This window comes from Eleutherodactylus coqui, chromosome 1 (genome assembly GCF_035609145.1).
Source record: "Eleutherodactylus coqui strain aEleCoq1 chromosome 1, aEleCoq1.hap1, whole genome shotgun sequence".
NCBI lineage: Eukaryota > Metazoa > Chordata > Amphibia > Anura > Eleutherodactylidae > Eleutherodactylus > Eleutherodactylus coqui.
Genome location: NC_089837.1, coordinates 368,585,103 through 368,604,589, shown reverse-complemented (window position 1 = coordinate 368,604,589; position 19,487 = coordinate 368,585,103). Strand labels below are relative to the sequence as shown.

Genomic DNA, 19,487 nt, shown 5'->3' with positions numbered 1-19,487 from the left:
TGGCGGTGTCATGGTCTGGTCATGAGCATTTTCCTGGCATTAAAGAGGGCCTTGGTCATCATATCACAATCCCTGAATAGTGAACACTACAGGGCCCTGTTAGCTGACCCTCTGCACCCATATCTTCCTTCCCTACAGTTCCATCTTTCAACAGGGCAACACTTTGTGAGTTCTTCTGAACCATGGAAGGTCCTTGTATTTCAGTTTTAATAAGGATGCTAAGATGCATTCTGCCTTCTGAAAGAGGCATGTGTCCATAAAGTGGATCCTATTTTTGTCAGATCAAATTAAGGCCTAAGTCATGAAACAAAAGTACCAGTTATAATGAAAAGTATTTCAACAAGGTAATTTGCAGAACTAATCATTGATTACTAGTAATTAATAATAAGACGTAAGAAAAACAATAGCTTCATTGCTCAAATAATATTAATTCAAATAATAATAATAATTCAAATTATTTTGAAAATCTTGACTTTTCCACTGCATATTACTTAAAGGGGTTGTCCCGCGCCGAAACGGGTTGTTTTTTTTTAACCCCCCCCGTTCGGCGCGAGACAACCCCGATGCAGGGGTTAAAAAAACAACCCGCTCAGCGCTTACCTGAATCCCGGCGGTCCGGCGTCTTCATACTTACCTGCTGAAGATGGCCGCCGGGGTCTGCTCCCTCCGTGGACCGCAGCTCTTCTGTGCGGTCCATTGCCGATTCCAGCCTCCTGATTGGCTGGAATCGGCACGTGACGGGGCGGAGCTACACGGAGCCGGCATTCTGCACGAGCGGCTCCATTGAAGAGAGCAGAAGACCCGGACTGCGCAAGCACGGCTAATTTGGCCATCGGAGGGCGAAAATTAGTCGGCTCCATGGAGACGAGGACGCCAGCAACGGAGCAGGTAAGTATAAAACTTTTTATAACTTCTGTATGGCTCATAATTAATGCACAATGTACATTACAAAGTGCATTAATATGGCCATACAGAAGTGTATAGACCCACTTGCTGCCGCGGGACAACCCCTTTAAGGGTATACACACGTAATACATGACAGCTTAATGCAAGCAATTTACATGTACCAACCGCATCTTTCAGCCCTAGCTATAAGCATAAGGTTCATCTATCATGATATATGTATCAGCGCTCCTCAAATCTTATGAGCTAACATTTAAATCATATAGAGACCACAGCAGTGAGGAGCTCCTTTTAATTGGTATTCAGTGGAAAGTATCCAGTGTTTCAATGTCCATCTGATGGTTTCTGGACTATACAATGACATTGTGGACAATGATAAGTACATTGACTAATTCCAGGTGGATGTTGTACACACCATTCATTGTAGTGTTCAGTACTGTACAGGTGATGTGTAATTTTCCATTGAACTGCAGATAACACTAGTAATTTACAGTATCTCTACAGTAGTGAATCATTACTGAGCACAAAAGAAGGACTTGAATGACAAACTCTGACAACTGCATCTACGATATATTTAGTGACTAGTGGTACATCTGTCTGTCTCTGTCCTCATATTTATAGAGGAGCTGTCACCTGTCCTGACTTGTCTCATAGAAACACAGAACATTGACGGTAGAAAATGACCACATAGTCCATCTAGTCTGTCCCTATATTATTCCATTTATATCTCTCTCTTAGGACAGATATATGCCTACTCAGGCATGCTTGAATTCTTTTATTTTGGATTTTTCAACCACATCTACTAGAAGGTATTTTCAAGCATCTACTGCTCTTTCAGTAGTTCCCCTCGGACTATTCTCAGATTGCGCCCCTTGTTCTAGTGTTTAGTTTCCTGATAAACCCACTTCCCTCCTGAACCCTTAACATATTCAAACATTTCAATCATGTCCCCAGTCTCCTTCTTTCTTCCAGGCTATACAAATTAAGTTTTTAAGTTTTTCGTGATAATTCTTGTTCTTGAGACATTCCACCATTTTTGTAGCCTGTCTTTGGACTTGTTGTATTTTATCAATGTCTTTCTGTAGATGAGGTCTCTAGAACTGAACACAGTATTCCAGATTTACTTACAGCAGGAATATAATCTCCCTTTTTTTACTGGTAATACCTATAGCTAAGTAGCCAAGAAGCCTACTTGTTTTCTTTGCTGCTTGACCACATTGTAGGCTCATTTTGATAAAAACCAGAACTCCTAAATCCTTCTCTTCTGAAGTCCTGGATAACACAGAAGACCCAATATGATACTAAGTCAGAGAATTTCCTCTCTCCAAGTGCATTATTTTCCCTACAGTCTCTTTTAGTAAATACTTGTATTTCTCATAAAATAACAATTCTGGAGCATCTTTTCTTGTAAATGGATACATTGACGACGGGGTGTTAGCATTCTTTTTGACAAAGTGCTGTAATCCTGCAATCTGATTCAGTCAGCACTAATTGAGCAATGTGAGTGTGTCCTGGGATGCACCCCCCAACTGGTAACACCCAGTTGACAGTTTATTTATCAGTTTTGTAGGGGGCCAGAGGAACTGCACAATTTAGAGTTATAAGAAGAGATGCTCCAAAATTGTCATATTATAGAGAATAGTAACAGAGTACATAAGGCTGAAAAAAGACATATGTCCATCCAGTTCAGCTTATTACCCTACAATGTTGATCCATAGGAAGGCAAAAAAAACCCCCAATGAGGTAGGAGCCAATTATTCTCATTTAGGGCGCCCACCCACTGACGTTTTTTTTTCCCTGCGAAATTCGCAGCATTTTTTTCTCTGCAGGGGTCTATGGGACTTGTAATGTTAAAATCGCGATCGCGCAAAATCGCGATTTCGCGGTAAATTGCGATTTTGCGCGATCGCGATTTTAACATTACAAGTCCCATAGACCCCTGCAGAGAAAAAAATGCTGCGAATTTCGCAGGGAAAAAAAACGCCAGTGGGTGGGCGCCCTTAGGGGAAAAAAAAATCCTTCTTGACTCCCATCTGGATAATCGCTGGATCAACAATCCTTTTAAAGTTATTAATGATTATAATATATAATTTTGTATCGCTTAAGAAAGGCATCAAGGCCCCTCCTAAATTATTTAATCGGATTTCCCATCACAACTTCCTCAGACAGAAAGTTCCATAGTCTCACTGGTGTTACAGTAAAGAACCCCCTTCTATGCAAGTATTTACTAAAATATCTCTGTCAGGAGAAATGACAGGTTCTTTTTATGAGGGTGAGTTTAGTATCGGAAAACAGTAATCTCTGTTCAGAAGTGTACATTTATAGTTTTATGGTCATAACTCTTTTGGAGAGAGTGAAAAAGTGGATGTACAGTATTCAGTAGGAACAAATATCCTGTTGCCTTGGGAAAATGCAACAGTCATTTCACTTTACTATTCATTGATCCTATATTTTTAATTAGAATAGCTATTTCTAAGACTTTGTATGATTCTCTTCTCGAGAACATTTTTTAAAATTGTATTTGCATTTACTTTTATTAGGGTGGTTTCACATCTGCATCAGGGGTTCTGCTATCTTGCTCTGTTTGGGAAGCAGGAAAGCGGAATCCTCGTGGCCGAATGTCATGTCTTAGGACAAAACCAAACAGCACCAAACAGACCTCATTGAGTATAATGGGCTCAGTTGGTTTCCACTCAGTTGCCTGGCTTTTTGATGGAAAAAAAAGCGTTGCATGCAGTCCTTTTTTTCCAGTATTTTGAGCCGGATTTGTGTCAGAACCTCCAACCAGAGGTTCCAACTTAAATGTGAAACCGGCCTTATATATTTTTTTTCTTGCTATATTTAGATTAGATTGTTGTTTTCAGTGATTAAGGTTTTTTTTTATATTGTTATATTATGTAGATATAGCTCTTTAAAATGATAATTTTCTCTGTTCTTTCCTGTATATAAGATTTCCTATGTTGAATAAAATTATTATAGAAATGTTGTATATTAAGAATTGTATTTATTTGTGCATTATTATTGCTGTTGCTTGTCAGTGATATCACCGAGCAGCAAATTAAGCCTGTATACCAGGGTTATGAGAATGGCAGTGGCTCCAGGCCTTGTTGCAGCCTAGATTTTCAACTCAGGCACCTGTAATTAGTTTTCTTTATATACCAGATAGTGGTTCTGCATTCGTGCACAGGGTTTTCGAGGTCACTCTATTGGTTTTATTCACACTGTTGTTGAAGCTTTATTTTATTCAAAGATTTAAAAGCATATTAAGTGTTAGAAAATCAAAGGCATCCGATGGTGGTAGTCCCATGTTTTCAAAACCTTATTACCGTGTTCAAAAACTTACTATATCAAATTAGCATTTTATGGCACATTTATTGTCTGTCTGAAACCAGTTTTCCACATAAATCTATAGAAATTGTCCAGCTTTCAGTCTTCAGTATCCTCTTTTTAAATGCACTAATAGCACTTAGTACAAGTACTCACAGCCTCCACATCTGGAACCACTTCAAAGAATGTATGTGGAAATCCCAGCAATTCTCTAATATTGGACATGCTCTCATAATCTACAGGGATCTACTAGTAATAAATGGAATGATTTTTTAAGGGTAGATCCACATGTAGCACAAATGCTGCCGATTTTCTGTAGTGAAATTGCCTGGTGAAAATCTGCAGCATTTACTGTACAAGCAATGAGGATGAGATTTCAAGAAATGTCACCCACACGTTGCAGAAAAAATCTGCATTATAAATTGTCTTGTGAAGCATGTCAGCATGCCCATTTATATTGTGGATTTTCACCGCCAAAGGGCTCTTTCACATAGCCGTTGGCGTTTTCACAGGCACTCGCCGACGTTGTAAAAATGCATGAACGGGTGCACAAATCTAACGTTTGTGCACCCGTTTAGACGGCACAGGCCCTGGCGCATACACGACGAGCCCACAATGCCACCCACCCCAACCCCGTCGATGCTCACATCCTTTCTTCTCTTGTCCAGCTGTTTGCAATGGGAGGGGGCGGGTGGGGGTGGAGCTAGGCTCCCAACCCCTCCTCTCCCCTTGTCCGCAGCCAAAAATGGGAGGGGGCAGGGCGGGGTAGAGCTTATCTTCTCCCCCCTCCCATTGCAAACAGCATCTCTGGCCACTGTCATTGGCTCGCATAGGAGCCCATGCAGCATCCAACGTATTTCAGCCTGAAAGATAGTTCCAGGACTATCTTTGCAGGCCGACGTGAAAGCGCTCAGCACCATATTGGCCCGACCGGGTGCTTTCATACCATGGTAATATGGCCATGTGATCTGATGCATTGGAATCCAATGCATCAGATCGTAGCATATATTGGCCAGCCATAAAAATAGCAACCAATATACGCTCGTGTGAAAGAGCCCCCAGTGAGTGAAATCCATGGCAAATCATGCCACAATCCGCAGCAGCTCAGTACTACAGAGCCGAGGACAGCGGCAGTAGTCGCGGCTGAGCCCCGGCAGCTGAAGGCAGGTAAGTATTGATTTTTTTTCCCCTCTATATTAAAAGGCTTTTCAGGGAAGGGCTTATGAAGCCCTTCCCTGAAAAGCCATTGACGGCTGCCGGGGCTCAGCAGAAACTTCTGCCGCTGTCCCCGGCTCTATAGTTCTCAGCTAGCAGCATGCGGGGATTTAAAATCTCCACCTGCTGGTAGCTCTGATTGTGATTGGCTGAAGAACTTCAGCCAATCGCAATCAGAGCTACCAGCAGGCAGGGATTTTAAATCCCCAGCTGCTGATAGCTCAGAACTACGGAGCCGGGGACAGCGCCAGAAGTCGCGGCTGAGCCCCGGCAGCTGAAAGGAGGTGAGTATTGATTTTTTTTCTTTATACACTTTTTTAAATGGCTTTTAAGGGAAGGGCTTATGAAGCCCTTCCCTGAAAAGCCATTGACGGGGATGCCGGCAGCAGGATTCTCTGCCGCAGCTGTCATGTGTGACAGCTGCAGTTGAGAATTAAAGAATTCCTCTGCTGCATCTGCCACAGATGTGGCAGATGTAGCAGCAGAGAATTCTTTTAACTAGTGGGGGTATAGGAAACATCTTCCGCATGCGGCAGATGTGTTCTTCATGCCCGCGGGGGTCACGGCAGCGGCGGAGAGGTAAGTTGTTTTTTTTTGCACTAAAATGTTGCTTTTTCAGAGAATGGCTTATATGTAAAGCCCTTCCCTGAAAAAGAATGCAGGGGGGCGGCAGTGCATTATTTTCAATCGAGCTGGCAGCAGCGGCCGCGGCTCCACTGACAACAAGCACGCAGCTGTGTTCACGCGAGTTTTTGCTCATACCTAGGTGGGGACATATGTACGCACCTAAGTACACACAAAAACACGCTTGTGTGAACGCACCCTGCAGTTAAATGCAGGCGGAGTGGTACACCTCTGATAACTTAGAGAAAAGAAGCTGCTTTGTATATGCCACTGACAGTTCCTTTGTTCTCAGAGCTTTTAGCTGGACTTCCCAGCGGGATACCAGCTGAAAGAATGCTATCAGTGCCGCCCGCTGAGAAAAGCATGCTAAAAATCTCCAATGAAGGAACAGTGCATGATGGCAGCGCATTTAGACACAATGATTATCGTTCAAAAGATGGCTTGTGAGCGAATTTTAAACGATAATCATGTCCAAATGGGCCTTTAATGTGAGATGATATCATAGTGGTTAATTCACACATTGATTTGCTTTACAATGGATTGTGTTGTGTTAAGATAAGAGCAATAGTTTCCTAATGGGTTAAGATAAGATAACAATATACTGCATCTACACTGAAAACCAAGTTAAATAATGTTAAACCAATCCTGTGTAAGCAGCTTGATAAATAAGGGATGTGAAACAGAGAGAAGAGGAGGGTAACAGAGGGGCTGGAAAGTCTCACCCTGCCAATACCCTATCATTTGCATCATATACAGGACTGCCACCCTGACAAGGACGATCCACCTTATGCAACCCTATTAGTGTAACCAGACCAAGTAGAGCAAAGGCATAGATATAGATAATTAAGACTCTGATGAGACTTAAAGTAATAAAAAGGTCTAGGAAAAGCTTTTAGGTTTTATGGATTGGAGTTTGTCACAATAAACAACCCAATCAGCATGTTTAAATGATATATTCAATAGCAATATTGTGCCATAAAGAAAAAGCTCTCCATCTCTATCAAGTATACATGCAGTATGTGCAAAGTGCTCACACAGGAACAAATTAGAAATACCAAATATAGTAACATGACTGAGGATATATAATCAGTCCAAAAAGGACATCTTATGTTAACTCAAACAGGTTGTCAATTATGTGCTATAGAGATATTGATAAAGTGTCCCTCAAGTATTCATATCAATTTGCTGTTCAGGGCCCTGGAAAAGCTGAATGGACTCAATATTAATTCTCCCCCCTTCCTCCCTCCCATCTGCCCAGGTCTTTGATGTACAAGAGGCCAGGAAAACCTTTGTTCCAATGGCAATAAAACTAGCTAGCTGCAGGTAGATGCTAATTGACCCCCTGCCTGTGTGGATTGGCACCTTATATACTTCCCAAAGACATCCTGGCTGCACAATTCACATAAGAATAAAATCTTTTAATAGAGGATATTTGTCATGTGTAGGTCCAAGCCCAATATGAAATATGTTATCCGAATCGGGCGTCCCAACTGAATTAAACGTATCCACACGCATCAAGGTGCGACCCCCCCGAACACCGAGAAATGGCATATTTGCGTACCTGGGCAGAATTTACATGACATGCTTGATATCAATGAATAGATAACATTATGACTAGAAATATGCCAGGTGTATATTCCTGATTGGAGGGCCTCTCACCGCGATATGACTAAAATTGGGAATTATGATTTTCCAGAGCTTGTACGAATCCCACCTCTCTCCAAATGACCTCAGAGGGGGCGGTGAGAAAGTGTTTATGGGGAAAACACCTTATAATTTGGAACTCCAGAGATCTAAATTGTCAGATCTTCTGAGATACGCCCAGTGTAAGAACTGCTGCATTTTTTCCGGGAATTACGCCAATCATACCCTTGGGCCATGTATCCAAAATCGGATACCTTTCTTTTAAGTTATTCCTGTTTATCTTAAAATACTGTCTTCTCGTGCATACCTGTATACCCTTATACTTGTGTGTAACAACCTTTTTGTATATCTGTTTTGTATGTCTATTTTAAAACGAACCATAACTCAGAAAATTGTGTTCATAATTAATAGTCTGGGTTCCAGCTTCCCTTAGCAGCTGATGATCATAGCGTGCATATGTGTGCAGCATTGTAGAGTGTGGGAGCCGTTAGACCAAAGCAGGGGGTGATCTGAGCTTCCTGTCTGCATGCATGCAGAAGCCTGGGAATGCTGGGTATAGATCTACTTGTATTCTAATGACTCCAAGCTTGCAATCCCGCTAGAGTGATCGATCTAGGCTCTGCTGTGACAATTCGTAGTGAGGCGTGATCAACGTAGTCGATCCGTGAGTAATGGGGGACTGTAGCGGGATTGATAGGTATCGTCCCTCCCTCTCTCCTTGACAAATTATAGTTAACAAAAAAACACTATAGGATGTGATAAACTTCTTGTCAAAAAACAAAATCAAGCACCTAGAAGGAGTTGATGTTTTGCTGCAAAACATTCAGTGATCATGTGGAGGGCCATTGTATACGACAGTTGGTCACCCCTAGTGGTGGTACGAGGGAATGACAGCTCAGCGATATGTTCAAGACATCCTGCATCCATCTGTGTTGCTGGGTTCCTGGGTGACACAGGAATACTGTTGGTAGCTCTTCAAATCAGGCACACAAAATTTGCTTACATGTTTTCTTACAACGTATACAGCATAGCTGAGTGTATCGACCTGTATGATTACAAACAGAGTACCTATATGAGCGCCATATTCTCCACTATAAGCAATGCTTTCAGGGGACAATACCTCCAAAATACTACATGCGATTGAGCATAGCACAATTCATAAACTTTCGTGGAATCCATAAGAAAAAGAATCTCTAAAATTGATGACACATGAAAGGTACATTATTGACAGGCAGTTGTTAGCACACTTTTTTGCTTCCCGTGGGTTGCTACATTGAATAAGCATTGTGTTCTCCTTTTTCCTTGCTGCTTCCAGTACATGACTGGTGAGCAGTGGTGTTATGATTTTTCTGGGTATCTCCATATGAACAACAGTGGATCCAGCGCAGAGTTTTTTATGCTGGTGTCCAGGTAGTGAGTGGTTAGGGGACTTGGCTGTTAAGCACCAGAGACAGCAGATATCTCCTCAGTGCATGGCCTCAGGTATGTCTGAATTCAAATGGTTAGGAGGAAAGAATATTGTACCTCTAGGCAAAAACTTTACATTGCTTTAAAGCAGCCTATTTTGATATGCCATGTTAGGCCATGGGGACCTCATTGGGGGGGGCAGTTGCTCTATCAGGGAAAATGGAAAGCTACTGGAGAGAGCGGCTTCTGTCCTGGCAAACTGTCCATAATAACATTTTGCACTTCACGTACCATTATAATAATTTTGTTAGCAACAATTTAGTATAAGAGTTTGATTATTTTTTTTACTTACATGCACATGATTTTTGTTTATCCAGGTGACATACCAGCCACAAGATGGATTATGAATTTTGATAAAGACCTTTTAGATGGCCTTGTCCTTGCTGCTCAGGTGGCCGCCTATTGTCCTTATCTGGTGAGTACCAATTTTCCTGTAGTCAGCACAGTATGTCCTGTCCTTTGTAAAGTTTTTTTTTTTTTAAATAAAACTTATAAACTCATATAAAAAGAAAAAAAAAAACCTTATGTTTTGTTTTCAGATTTCCACTCACTTCATAAGTATGTACACCAACCCTGAGACACCGGAGCAGTGCCTACACAATTGCCTGATTCTGGTCAGTGCATTCAGGGCTGTCAATCTTAACATGGATATACAGGTGATTTTCCAATAAACAATTCATTTTAACATTGTGTAGATATTTTTTGTTGTTGGAGGTTTATGACTTAGGGCATATTTACATCTGCGCCGGAGGCTCTGTTCAGTGCCCCAGGCACAGATCTGGAATACAATCTCCACTATTTTATCTAAGAATTTGCTGGTCGAAATATAGGAAGCCGGATGGACCCTCTTATAGGAAATGAGGTCCACCCTGCCCTGTCCTATGTGATTGTTGTTTGAACGAGCCAACAATGTATCCGCCTGTCTAAACAGGCTGCATGAGGGCGAACAAGCCAGCAGGGACGTCACTCATTTGATCACTCGGTCAAATGATAATTGGCTCATTTAAAAGGATCCTAAGCTGCTGTTAAACTTAATAAAGTTAACTGCTAAGAAGAAAACTTTACTGACTCCAGGTGATGTTCTCATGTTGTGGTTTAATAAAGTCAACTGAAAAAACACCACATAGAGGAGATAAGAATGTAAGAACAGATTCTCCACAGACACTGACCGACATGATGACACTGCTGGTAGTAATACCATGTGAGTTCTGCTGTTCAGTAATCTGCTATGCACCTGATCAGTGTGAGTTGAACACCTGCGGTCACATGACATGTTTGGTGAGTCGCATGACTTAAGTTCATTACTATGGACTGTCCAGTCCATGGACTATATACCATTCTACTGTGCTGATAGGGGCCATCGCACTGTATAAGAAAGAGATGTGAGCACAATTTTAAATGCATGTATATTAGAAAGTTGTATGAATTCCTATTCTATAACTACATAAATAAGAACTGTTAAAAGCAGGAGAAAGTGGATAACCCATTTAAGTTCTTTCCTGTCTGCAAGGTAATAGGTACAGCCTGAGCTGCCTCCTCCTCTATGAGTCCCATAGCAGCTTAAAAACAATGTTCAACAGAAAAAAGGTAAATTTATCTGATATAGGCTGCCTGCAGATGGCCGGATCGAATCCGGTTGCGAGAATTCTCACAGTGGGACCTGACCCGAGCGTCTGCAGAGAGCAGCACGGGCACTCACCTCTCCCGCGGCCCCGGCTGTTTGATGTGCCGGCTGCCGGGCAGCCAGCGCATGCGCAGAGTGGGGCCGGTGGCCTGTGAGTGACGTTTCTGTGCGGGGCTTGCCGCGATTTGTTTGCTGCGCGAGATTTCACGTGGCCAAATCACGCCTGTCTGCATAGGATTGCTTTGGTAAAGCAATCCTATGGCAGCTTCCAGGGGTGGAAATTTCGCGATGATGGTTTGTTCATTGCTTATTCAGTCGCCAGCCTACTTCTATGTAATATTAGTGTGTGGCCATCTTTACGATTGACATACAATATAATATACTGTATGGTACATTGAAAGACGTGTATAACTTTTTAACTTTCGTACTAGATATAACAGGTTAGGCAGTTTGATACAGTTTTGCACTTACTGATTGTCATGCATGTACATATTATCTTTTAGGCCACAGATATATGTGATTCAAACCCAGTAACAATGCTAATGCTGTGTGTATTTCTGCATGAAAAACTTCCTCTTTATGTGCCTAAGAAAACAATTACATTTGATGGGGCTCTACACCAAACAATTTCACGCCAGGTAACTAAGCATCTATTGTTAATGCATTCACCGTGTGTTTACATAGTCATCCCTTTGTTTGACTTCTTGCAACAAACAATGTAAAATCTTCCAAGGAAGGATAAAGTCAATTTTCTAAGTAATGGACAGTAACACAAAAGTATAATTTTTGTGACCAGGGAAATAGCTATATGGGATGTAGAGTTTGCAATCTCACTGAGTCCCAGGTGCCTCAGGGGGCACAAAGGTTCCTCTGCCACCTAAGAGGACCCCAGTTTTATAGATAGCACTTGGTAGATGATTGCCCTTTTACAGATTTTTCATCAGTAGTCAGCTAAGCTTGTGATTGTAGCATACTCTAAGGGCTCCCACACACTTGCGTTTTTTGTTAACGCGATTGTCAATGGGACTTTCTAATGTTAAAAGCGCAACGCAATGCAACTTGCGTTTTTGGTGCATTGCGTTGCGTTTTTAACATTAGAAAGTCCCATTAACAATTGCGTTAACAAAAAACGCAAACGCAAGTGTGTGGGAGCCCTAACTGTGACTTCATCCCTAAAGGATCCCTATCAAAAGGTTCACTTCCTTATTATATGTATTTTTATATTGAGCACTATGCACTGTAAGAAAAGCAAATATAGTGACTAACACCTTCCTGACTGCCATACGGCTATATGCATACTAAATGCCTATACCCCATGCAGTTAAGACATATATAAACGTCGATGGTATATGATGTGTATGAAGCAGACTCAGAAGCGGAGCCTGCTCCATACACAGTTGATGTTGGCTGTCTTTGACAGCCGTCACCTGCCCACAAACAGCTGTGATCATAGATAACAGTCATGACAATTGCATCTAAATGTAAAAATACAGTATAATGCAATATCATAGTACTGAAGTATACTGTTTAAGCAATCAATAGATCACAAGTTCAAGTTTGTTATGGGGACTTAAGAAAAGTAAAAATAAGTAAAATAAAGACTTCTTTAATTATTACAAAGAATAAAAAAATATTAGAAGTTTAATCCTCCGCCTTTTCTAAATCATTGCATAAAAAAAGATGTAAGATGTAAAAAAAAAGATTCCAGAACTCCGCGTTTTTGGTTACCTCCACTCCAAAAAAAATTGAATAAGAAGTGATCAAAAAGTCATATGTACCTTAAAATGGCACTAATATATACTATAGATCATCTCGCTAAAAAAGAGCGCTTACACAGCTGTATCAATGGGAAAAAGAAAGTACTTTTGTTGGTCAAAGATGGCAACACAAAGCGTTTTTTGTTTTTTTTTTAAATATTGTATTTTCTGAAGTAGTACTACATAAAAAAAACATAAATAAATTTAAGTACCGTATATACTCGAGTATTAGCCGACCCGAGTATAAGCCGAGTCAATACGTTTTACCACAAAAAACTGGTAAAACGTATTGACTCGAGTAAGCCTAGCTATACTCCAGTATATACGGTGTGTGTGTGTGTGTGTATATATATATATATATATATATATATATATATATATATATATATATATATATATATATATATATATATATATGTGTGTGTGTGTATATGTGTATATATATATATATATATATATATATACACACACACTATACATATACAGATACATACCATATAGACTGTACAGTGTATTATACAGACATATACACACATATAAACAGACATTAATACACACATATTTAGTATACAGACATATATACAGCCATATTCCCCCCATATGGACAGACTACTTACATACAGCAGGATGAATCTTCCCTCCTTCGGGCACAGTGGGAGCTCCGGGGATGCAGAGCCACTCACCAGGAGACTGTCCGGCGGGGAGAAGAGAAGGACTGGCAGCAGCGCTCAGCGGGGAATGGGGACTCCCGACAGCAGAAGGAGAAGAAGACCACACACTACTCCATGGCTGTGCGGCAGGAGAAGGAGCCAGCGCTGTGACTGGATCGAGCGCCGGCCAATCACAGCCGGCGCTCGATAAACCAATCACAGCCATTCAGTGATGTCACTGAATGGCTGTGATTAGTTTATCGAGTGCCAGCTGTGATTGGCCGGCGCTTGATCCAATCACAGCACTGACGGTGGGGGAATCAAACAAGCCAGGGAGATGACAGTGGGGAGAAAACAGCAGCAGCTGGCCGCACCGCTGGGGAGAGCATCGCTTCGGGAAGAGAGCGACGTCGGCTGAGAGGTGAGTATTGCGTTTTGTTTTTTTTAAACACCTCACTTGAGTATAAGCCGAGAGGGGCTTTTTCAGCACATTTTTTTGTGCTGAAAAACTCGGCTTATACTCGAGTATATACGGTAATAAATTTAATAAGTAAAAATTGTTTCTATGCAATGCAGTTTCAAAGATATCATCATTTATAGCGGTGCATACCAGAATTTCAAAATGTGTCCTGGAATAGCAGCATCAACGACCCTCGGTCATGAAAAGGTTAATAAACAACAAAAGCAGAACCTGTAAGGAACTCATGCAGAGGCACCCATTGAAGTTGCCGTTTGGGATCAAGTACAGTAATTTAACTGTTGACCACATACAATACAGATTTTTCTCACTGCTTTGACTTGCTGTTCACTTGATACCTGGCTGACTTGGAAAATTAGATAGAGTGCCATTCATAGGGTCAAGATTTCCAATTTCCAGACATGACATATTCATTTTGTAAGCGCCCTCATTTCTTTCAGTCAGCTCTCACAGACCACTATTGGTATTTTTAGTTATCAGTCAATTATTTCCAAACTCCATGTAGCAGCCTTTCACACTATGAAGAAACAAAAAAATCAAGCAAATAAGAACAGAAACCACATTATAACAAATGTATTTTAGTGCACGTCATGAGCTACACTTTTTTTGGTGCAACTACTGCCAGAGCACTGGAGCTCAGTGAATCTCTTCCATAATGTGTATAATATGCCTACAGAGTTGTGCCAAATGTATGTCATGTACACCATTCTCATAAGTTTGAAGCATTTTTACCATTTTCCATGATTGCTAAATAACCCCCCAGTTGTCAGTAGTAGCTAATTACAGTAAGGGATTGCAATTCTCACAATCAACTATACTCTGGAGGACATGCAAATTGGGTTTTCTAAACCAGATAACCTTAGAATGTTCTAGCTATCAAGCCAGTTAGGCAGCCATTCTCGGACTACGGTTAAGGCCCATTTACATGGAGTGATGATCGCTCAAAAATCGCTAAGAAGGAGATTGTTTGAGTGATAATTGTTGCGTCTAAACGTGCGGCCATTGTGCACTTTTTGTGCACTGCTAGCTGATTGTTAAATTCAGTCCAACCTAAAAATCATTGTTCAGCCTTATCAGCAGTTCTCCGCAGGGAGTGCTGATAGCATTGTTTCCTGCTGGAGCACAAAAGGACTGAAAGCTAATAAGAGCCCTGGGGCTATTAACTGCTGTCAGCTAAGGCTTCATTTGCACACTTAATTTCTCTTAAGTAGCTGAGTAGCTACTTAATAGTTTATGCAAAATGATCTCTCAAAGCTGTCACTCAAACTGTCGTTTGAGCAATCTTTGAGCGATCATCGGGCTGTGTAAATGGGCCTTTACAGTGTTTGTTAGCTGTAATCACCATGTTGTTTTAATTCAAAGTCGTCTTTATAGATAACATGTTTAAGCAAAAGGAACACATTTATCTCCAATAATTGTAGTCAGTGATTTATCATCTACACTTATAGTATTGTCGTTCAAAATGGCAGCTTTCAAACATCAACAATCCTGTTTGTATTCATTGAAGTTTATCCCATTAAAAAAAAGGAACAACACTGTAGTACTCAGAATGGCCACCACAGTGTTCTGAGTACAAACAAGATTGTACTCCCATGTAAATATACAGATTATATAAGCACCATTGTCCCTTCAATCAGTCGATCGGAGAGAGTTCAAGGGCGGCGGACTCCTACCAATCTGATACACATAGCCCATCCTGAGGAGAAGCCATCAATTATCAAAGGCTTGATAACCCTTGTGTGTGTATATATCATACTGTGAAAAACAATTTTTGTCAATTAACAAAATGTAAAGGGAAGGAACAAAAGAGAAGTCTAAATCAGATCAACAATTGGTGTGACCGCCCTTTGCCTTCAGAACAACATCAATTCTTCTGGGTATACTTGTACAAAAACATGTTTTGTCTAGGATTATAGTCAGGTATTAACCAACTATACCAAACAAGTAACAATTTTCATATGTAGGTTGCAATACAGTCATTTACTGAAACAGCTGTGTAGGAGGCTGTGTAGGAGGAATAGCCAACCTCTGCTACAAAGGTGAGGTTGTAGAAGACAGTTTCATGTCACAGGTCATGGCAAGACTGAGCACAGGCACAAGACACAAGGTAGTTAAACTGCATCAGCAAGGGTTCTCTCGGGCAAAGTAGACTGGGGGTTCAAGATGTGCTGTTCAAGCTCATTTGAAAAAGCACAAAAAATGCCAATGTTAAGAACTAGAGATGAGCGAACGTACTCGTCCGAGCTTGATGCTCGGGCGAATATTAGGGTGTTCGGGATGTTCGTTATTCGTAACGAACACCACACGATGTTCGGATGTTCGGGTTACTTTAACTTTCTTCCCTGAGAAATCTTTTCTATATGCGCTCAATGGGGCCGGCGGCAGCAGCGCCAACCCCATTGAGAACATATAGAAGACAAATCCTTCTTCTCTGCCACAGCTGTAACAGCTGTGACAGAGAAGAACGATGTTTGCCCATTGAATTCAATGGAACCGGCAATACAGCCGACTCCACTGAATGCAATGGGCTGCCGGCGATCGCGGGATGAATTGTCGGAAAGGGGTTAAATATATAAGCCCTTTCCTGCAATTCATCCAGAAATGTGAGCCAATCAGAGGCAGCCCTCACTCACCCATTCATGAATTCATGAATGGGTGTGAGTGAGGGCTGGCCTCTGATTGGTCAGGCTGTGACCAATCAGAGGCATCTTATTCAGCAGGCGGGGATTTTAAATCCCCAGCTGCTGAATACTACTCACAGCTGTTCAGAGCAGTTAAGGAGAACTGCAGCCTGCGGCGCTGAACTCCGTCTGCCGGCACCAGGTGAGGATATATATATTTTTTATTTTTACACATTTCTGGATGAATTGCAGGAAAGGGCTTATATATTTAACCCCTTTCCGACAATTCATCCCGCGATCGCCGGCAGCCCATTGCATTCAGTGGAGTCGGCTGTATTGACGGCTCCATTGAATTCAATGGGCTAACATCGTTCTTCTCTGCCACAGCTGTTACAGCTGTGGCAGAGGAGAACTTGCTGTGTCGTTCCCATCATTTTCTTGAATTGCCCAGATTTTCACACATGAAAACCTTAGCGAGCATCGGCGAAATACAAAAATGTTCCGGTCGCCCATTGACTTCAATGGGGTTCGTTATTCGAAACGAACACCCGAACATCGCGGGAAGTTCGTTTCGAATAACGCGAACCCGAACATTTTGGTGTTCGCTCATCTTTATTAAGAACCATAAGCACAATGGTTGGATGCTTATTTCTCTTCAAAATCAGAAAATATGTCCAGCTGTGCCATCAGAATTGTCAGAAAGCAGTGGGACCCAGGAACACCCATCTACTGATCAGAGAAGTTTGTCCAGAAGTAGTCTTCATATAGGAATTGCAGCCCAAAAGCCATACCTTCCATGTAGAAAAAAGGCCAAGCGACTCAACTCTGCATGGAAACATAGGAACTGGGGTGCATAAAATGGCAGCAGGTTCTCTGCACTGATACGTCAAAATTTGAAATATTTGCCTGTAGCAGAAGGCAGTTTGTTCTCTGAAGGGCTGGAGAGCAGTACAATAATGAGTGTCTGCCGACAACAGTGAAGCATGGTGCCTAAGTAAGCCTGCATCCACCGAAGATCTGTGGTTAGTTCTTAAAGATGTCTGGAACAACCTCCCTGCCGAGTTCCTTCAAAAACTGTGCGCAAGTGTACTTAGAAAAATTTATGCTGTTTTGAAGGCAAAAGGCAGCCACACCATATATTGATTTAGATTTTTCTTTCGTTCAGCCATTTTGCATTATTTTAAGTTACTAAAATGAGCCCTGGTACTACCTATTTAGACAAGCAGATACACCGTTGGGTTGTTCAAATGAGAATCATTCAGAATCGTTCAGTCTTCCAAATTCGCTGTATAAGCGAATGAGAGGGGCTAAATGAGCAACTGAATGATAAGTAAACGAGTCAACGATGATTTTTATGCTTTCATAGCGCCAGTTTAACATAGCTAAGAAAATCATGCAAGATTTGTGGGTTGCATGATGCACAAATCCTGCACAATTATGAACCCCACTCACTTGAATGGAGTCAAACACGAGTGATGTTTTCCCACATAGCACTGTGATGTGATGCAGCAAACACATTGCAGCATGTTCTATCTTCTCGCGATATTGCCCAGCCACGGCTGGTGGGATCACTTCAGACCCGGCTGGGGGAATCGTTTCAGACGCAGCTGAGAGAATCCCTTCAGCTACGGCCGGGGGAATCCCTTCACCCGTGGCTGGGGGAATCCCTCCAGCAGTAGTTGGGGGAATCCTTTCATCGTCGGATTGAGATAAAGGGATTCCCCGTAGTGATGCAAGGCTGTTTTCACATGAAAAGGCCTCACATTCACAGGGCTTTCACATGGTGGAAAGTGCGATATCGGGCCGTGAATCATGGCCCAATATCGCCCTCACCTGTGTAAAACTAGCCTAAAATGAATAATGAATGAAAAGTACACGTTATCATTCACCATTCAGTCGTTGTCTCGCATTTAGAGCGAATGATTATTGTTCACTTTCGCTTATTTGAATGATTTGTTGAACGATAATCATTCCATTTAAAAGCACCTTAACACTCGAAAACATTCTTGCTTTGCAACATTTTTTGCACACCTGCCTAAGACTTGAACAGTACTGTACATGTTTATATGTATATGTATAATTTTTGGCACTACATAATGAAAAAAAATCCACTTTTCCATGTATTCCATATAATAAGTATACACTTGGGATCTATTATTTCATATTGCGTGCAGCCTTGCAATTCTTTCTTTTGATTGATGCAGTGAGATTCTACTTGGTTTTTAAGAAGCGTAATAATATAGTACATGAGATATTGTTATTTACATAAAGCCGATTTTTATACATTCTTAATAAAAGTTAAGCAAGTTAATTTTTTTCTCTGTGAACCGAGCTGACACGGCCACAGTCAAGCAATGTTCTGTATTGCTGGCATTCAATCACAATCTGTCAGTACTGTACCTATACACAACTGCTGATCAATAGTCTGACCTTTGTAATTTTATGTTGCTCAAATAGGTCCGTCTGAAAAATCCAAGCAACAAGCCACTAGTGTACCAGGCTACAGTTGTAGGTCGAGAGTCAGCTGATTTCTCATTGCCTAAAGGAAACACAATAACGATTGCCCCTAAGTAAGTAACCTTTATCATTGTGTTCATTAAAAGTGACAGCTCAGACAGCCTGAATATGGAATATACAAATGCTACATATTAATTATGAATAATAAGGATGCCTTTTTTTGCCAGGGGAAATCCAGATGTTTACATAATTTATATATGGTAAATACTGTACATACATTAATTGGCTCTGTTAGCTTTTTCCATCTATTTTAGTTTATAGAAAACCTAATCAGTGGGATTCAGCATTTCTATATTTGCTGAAGTTTCTCCAGCTTGAACACAATTAGCATTGTTTGACTGGCACTGCTTGGATGCCTTGATATTAGACAGCAAGTAAAAGCACACTAGAAATGCCAAAAAACATGCCAAAAGCAAATATGTGAATACTAAATTGCTTTACTGCTATATTTATAAATTTGAGGTTCTTAGCACACATCTTGATTAGAGATGAGCGAGCGCACTCTTCCGAGCTTGATACTCGTTCGAGTATTAGGGTGTTCGAGACGCTCGTTACTCGAGACGAGCACCACGCGGCACTCGACTCAATTACATTTCCTTCCCTGAGAAATTTGCGCCCTTTTCTGGCCAATAGAAACACAGGGAAGGCATTACAACTTCC

General features: G+C 41.3%; 2 protein-coding genes across 2 annotated transcripts in view; one reads left to right on the top strand and one right to left on the bottom strand.

The window, feature by feature from the left end:
• CFAP47 (cilia and flagella associated protein 47) overlaps positions 1-19,487 on the top strand; it is a 508,792-nt gene that overhangs the window by 192,122 nt on the left and 297,183 nt on the right. Inside the window, exons 35-38 of the mRNA XM_066577980.1 lie at positions 9,498-9,595; positions 9,720-9,836; positions 11,308-11,442; positions 18,768-18,880. Of these exons, the coding sequence (XP_066434077.1) occupies positions 9,498-9,595; positions 9,720-9,836; positions 11,308-11,442; positions 18,768-18,880 (463 nt within the window). The remainder of the gene's footprint in view (positions 1-9,497; positions 9,596-9,719; positions 9,837-11,307; positions 11,443-18,767; positions 18,881-19,487) is intronic.
• The window catches only part of AMELX (amelogenin X-linked), a 677,225-nt gene that overhangs the window by 368,408 nt on the left and 289,330 nt on the right, over positions 1-19,487 (bottom strand). The gene's annotated exons all lie outside the window — the stretch shown is intronic.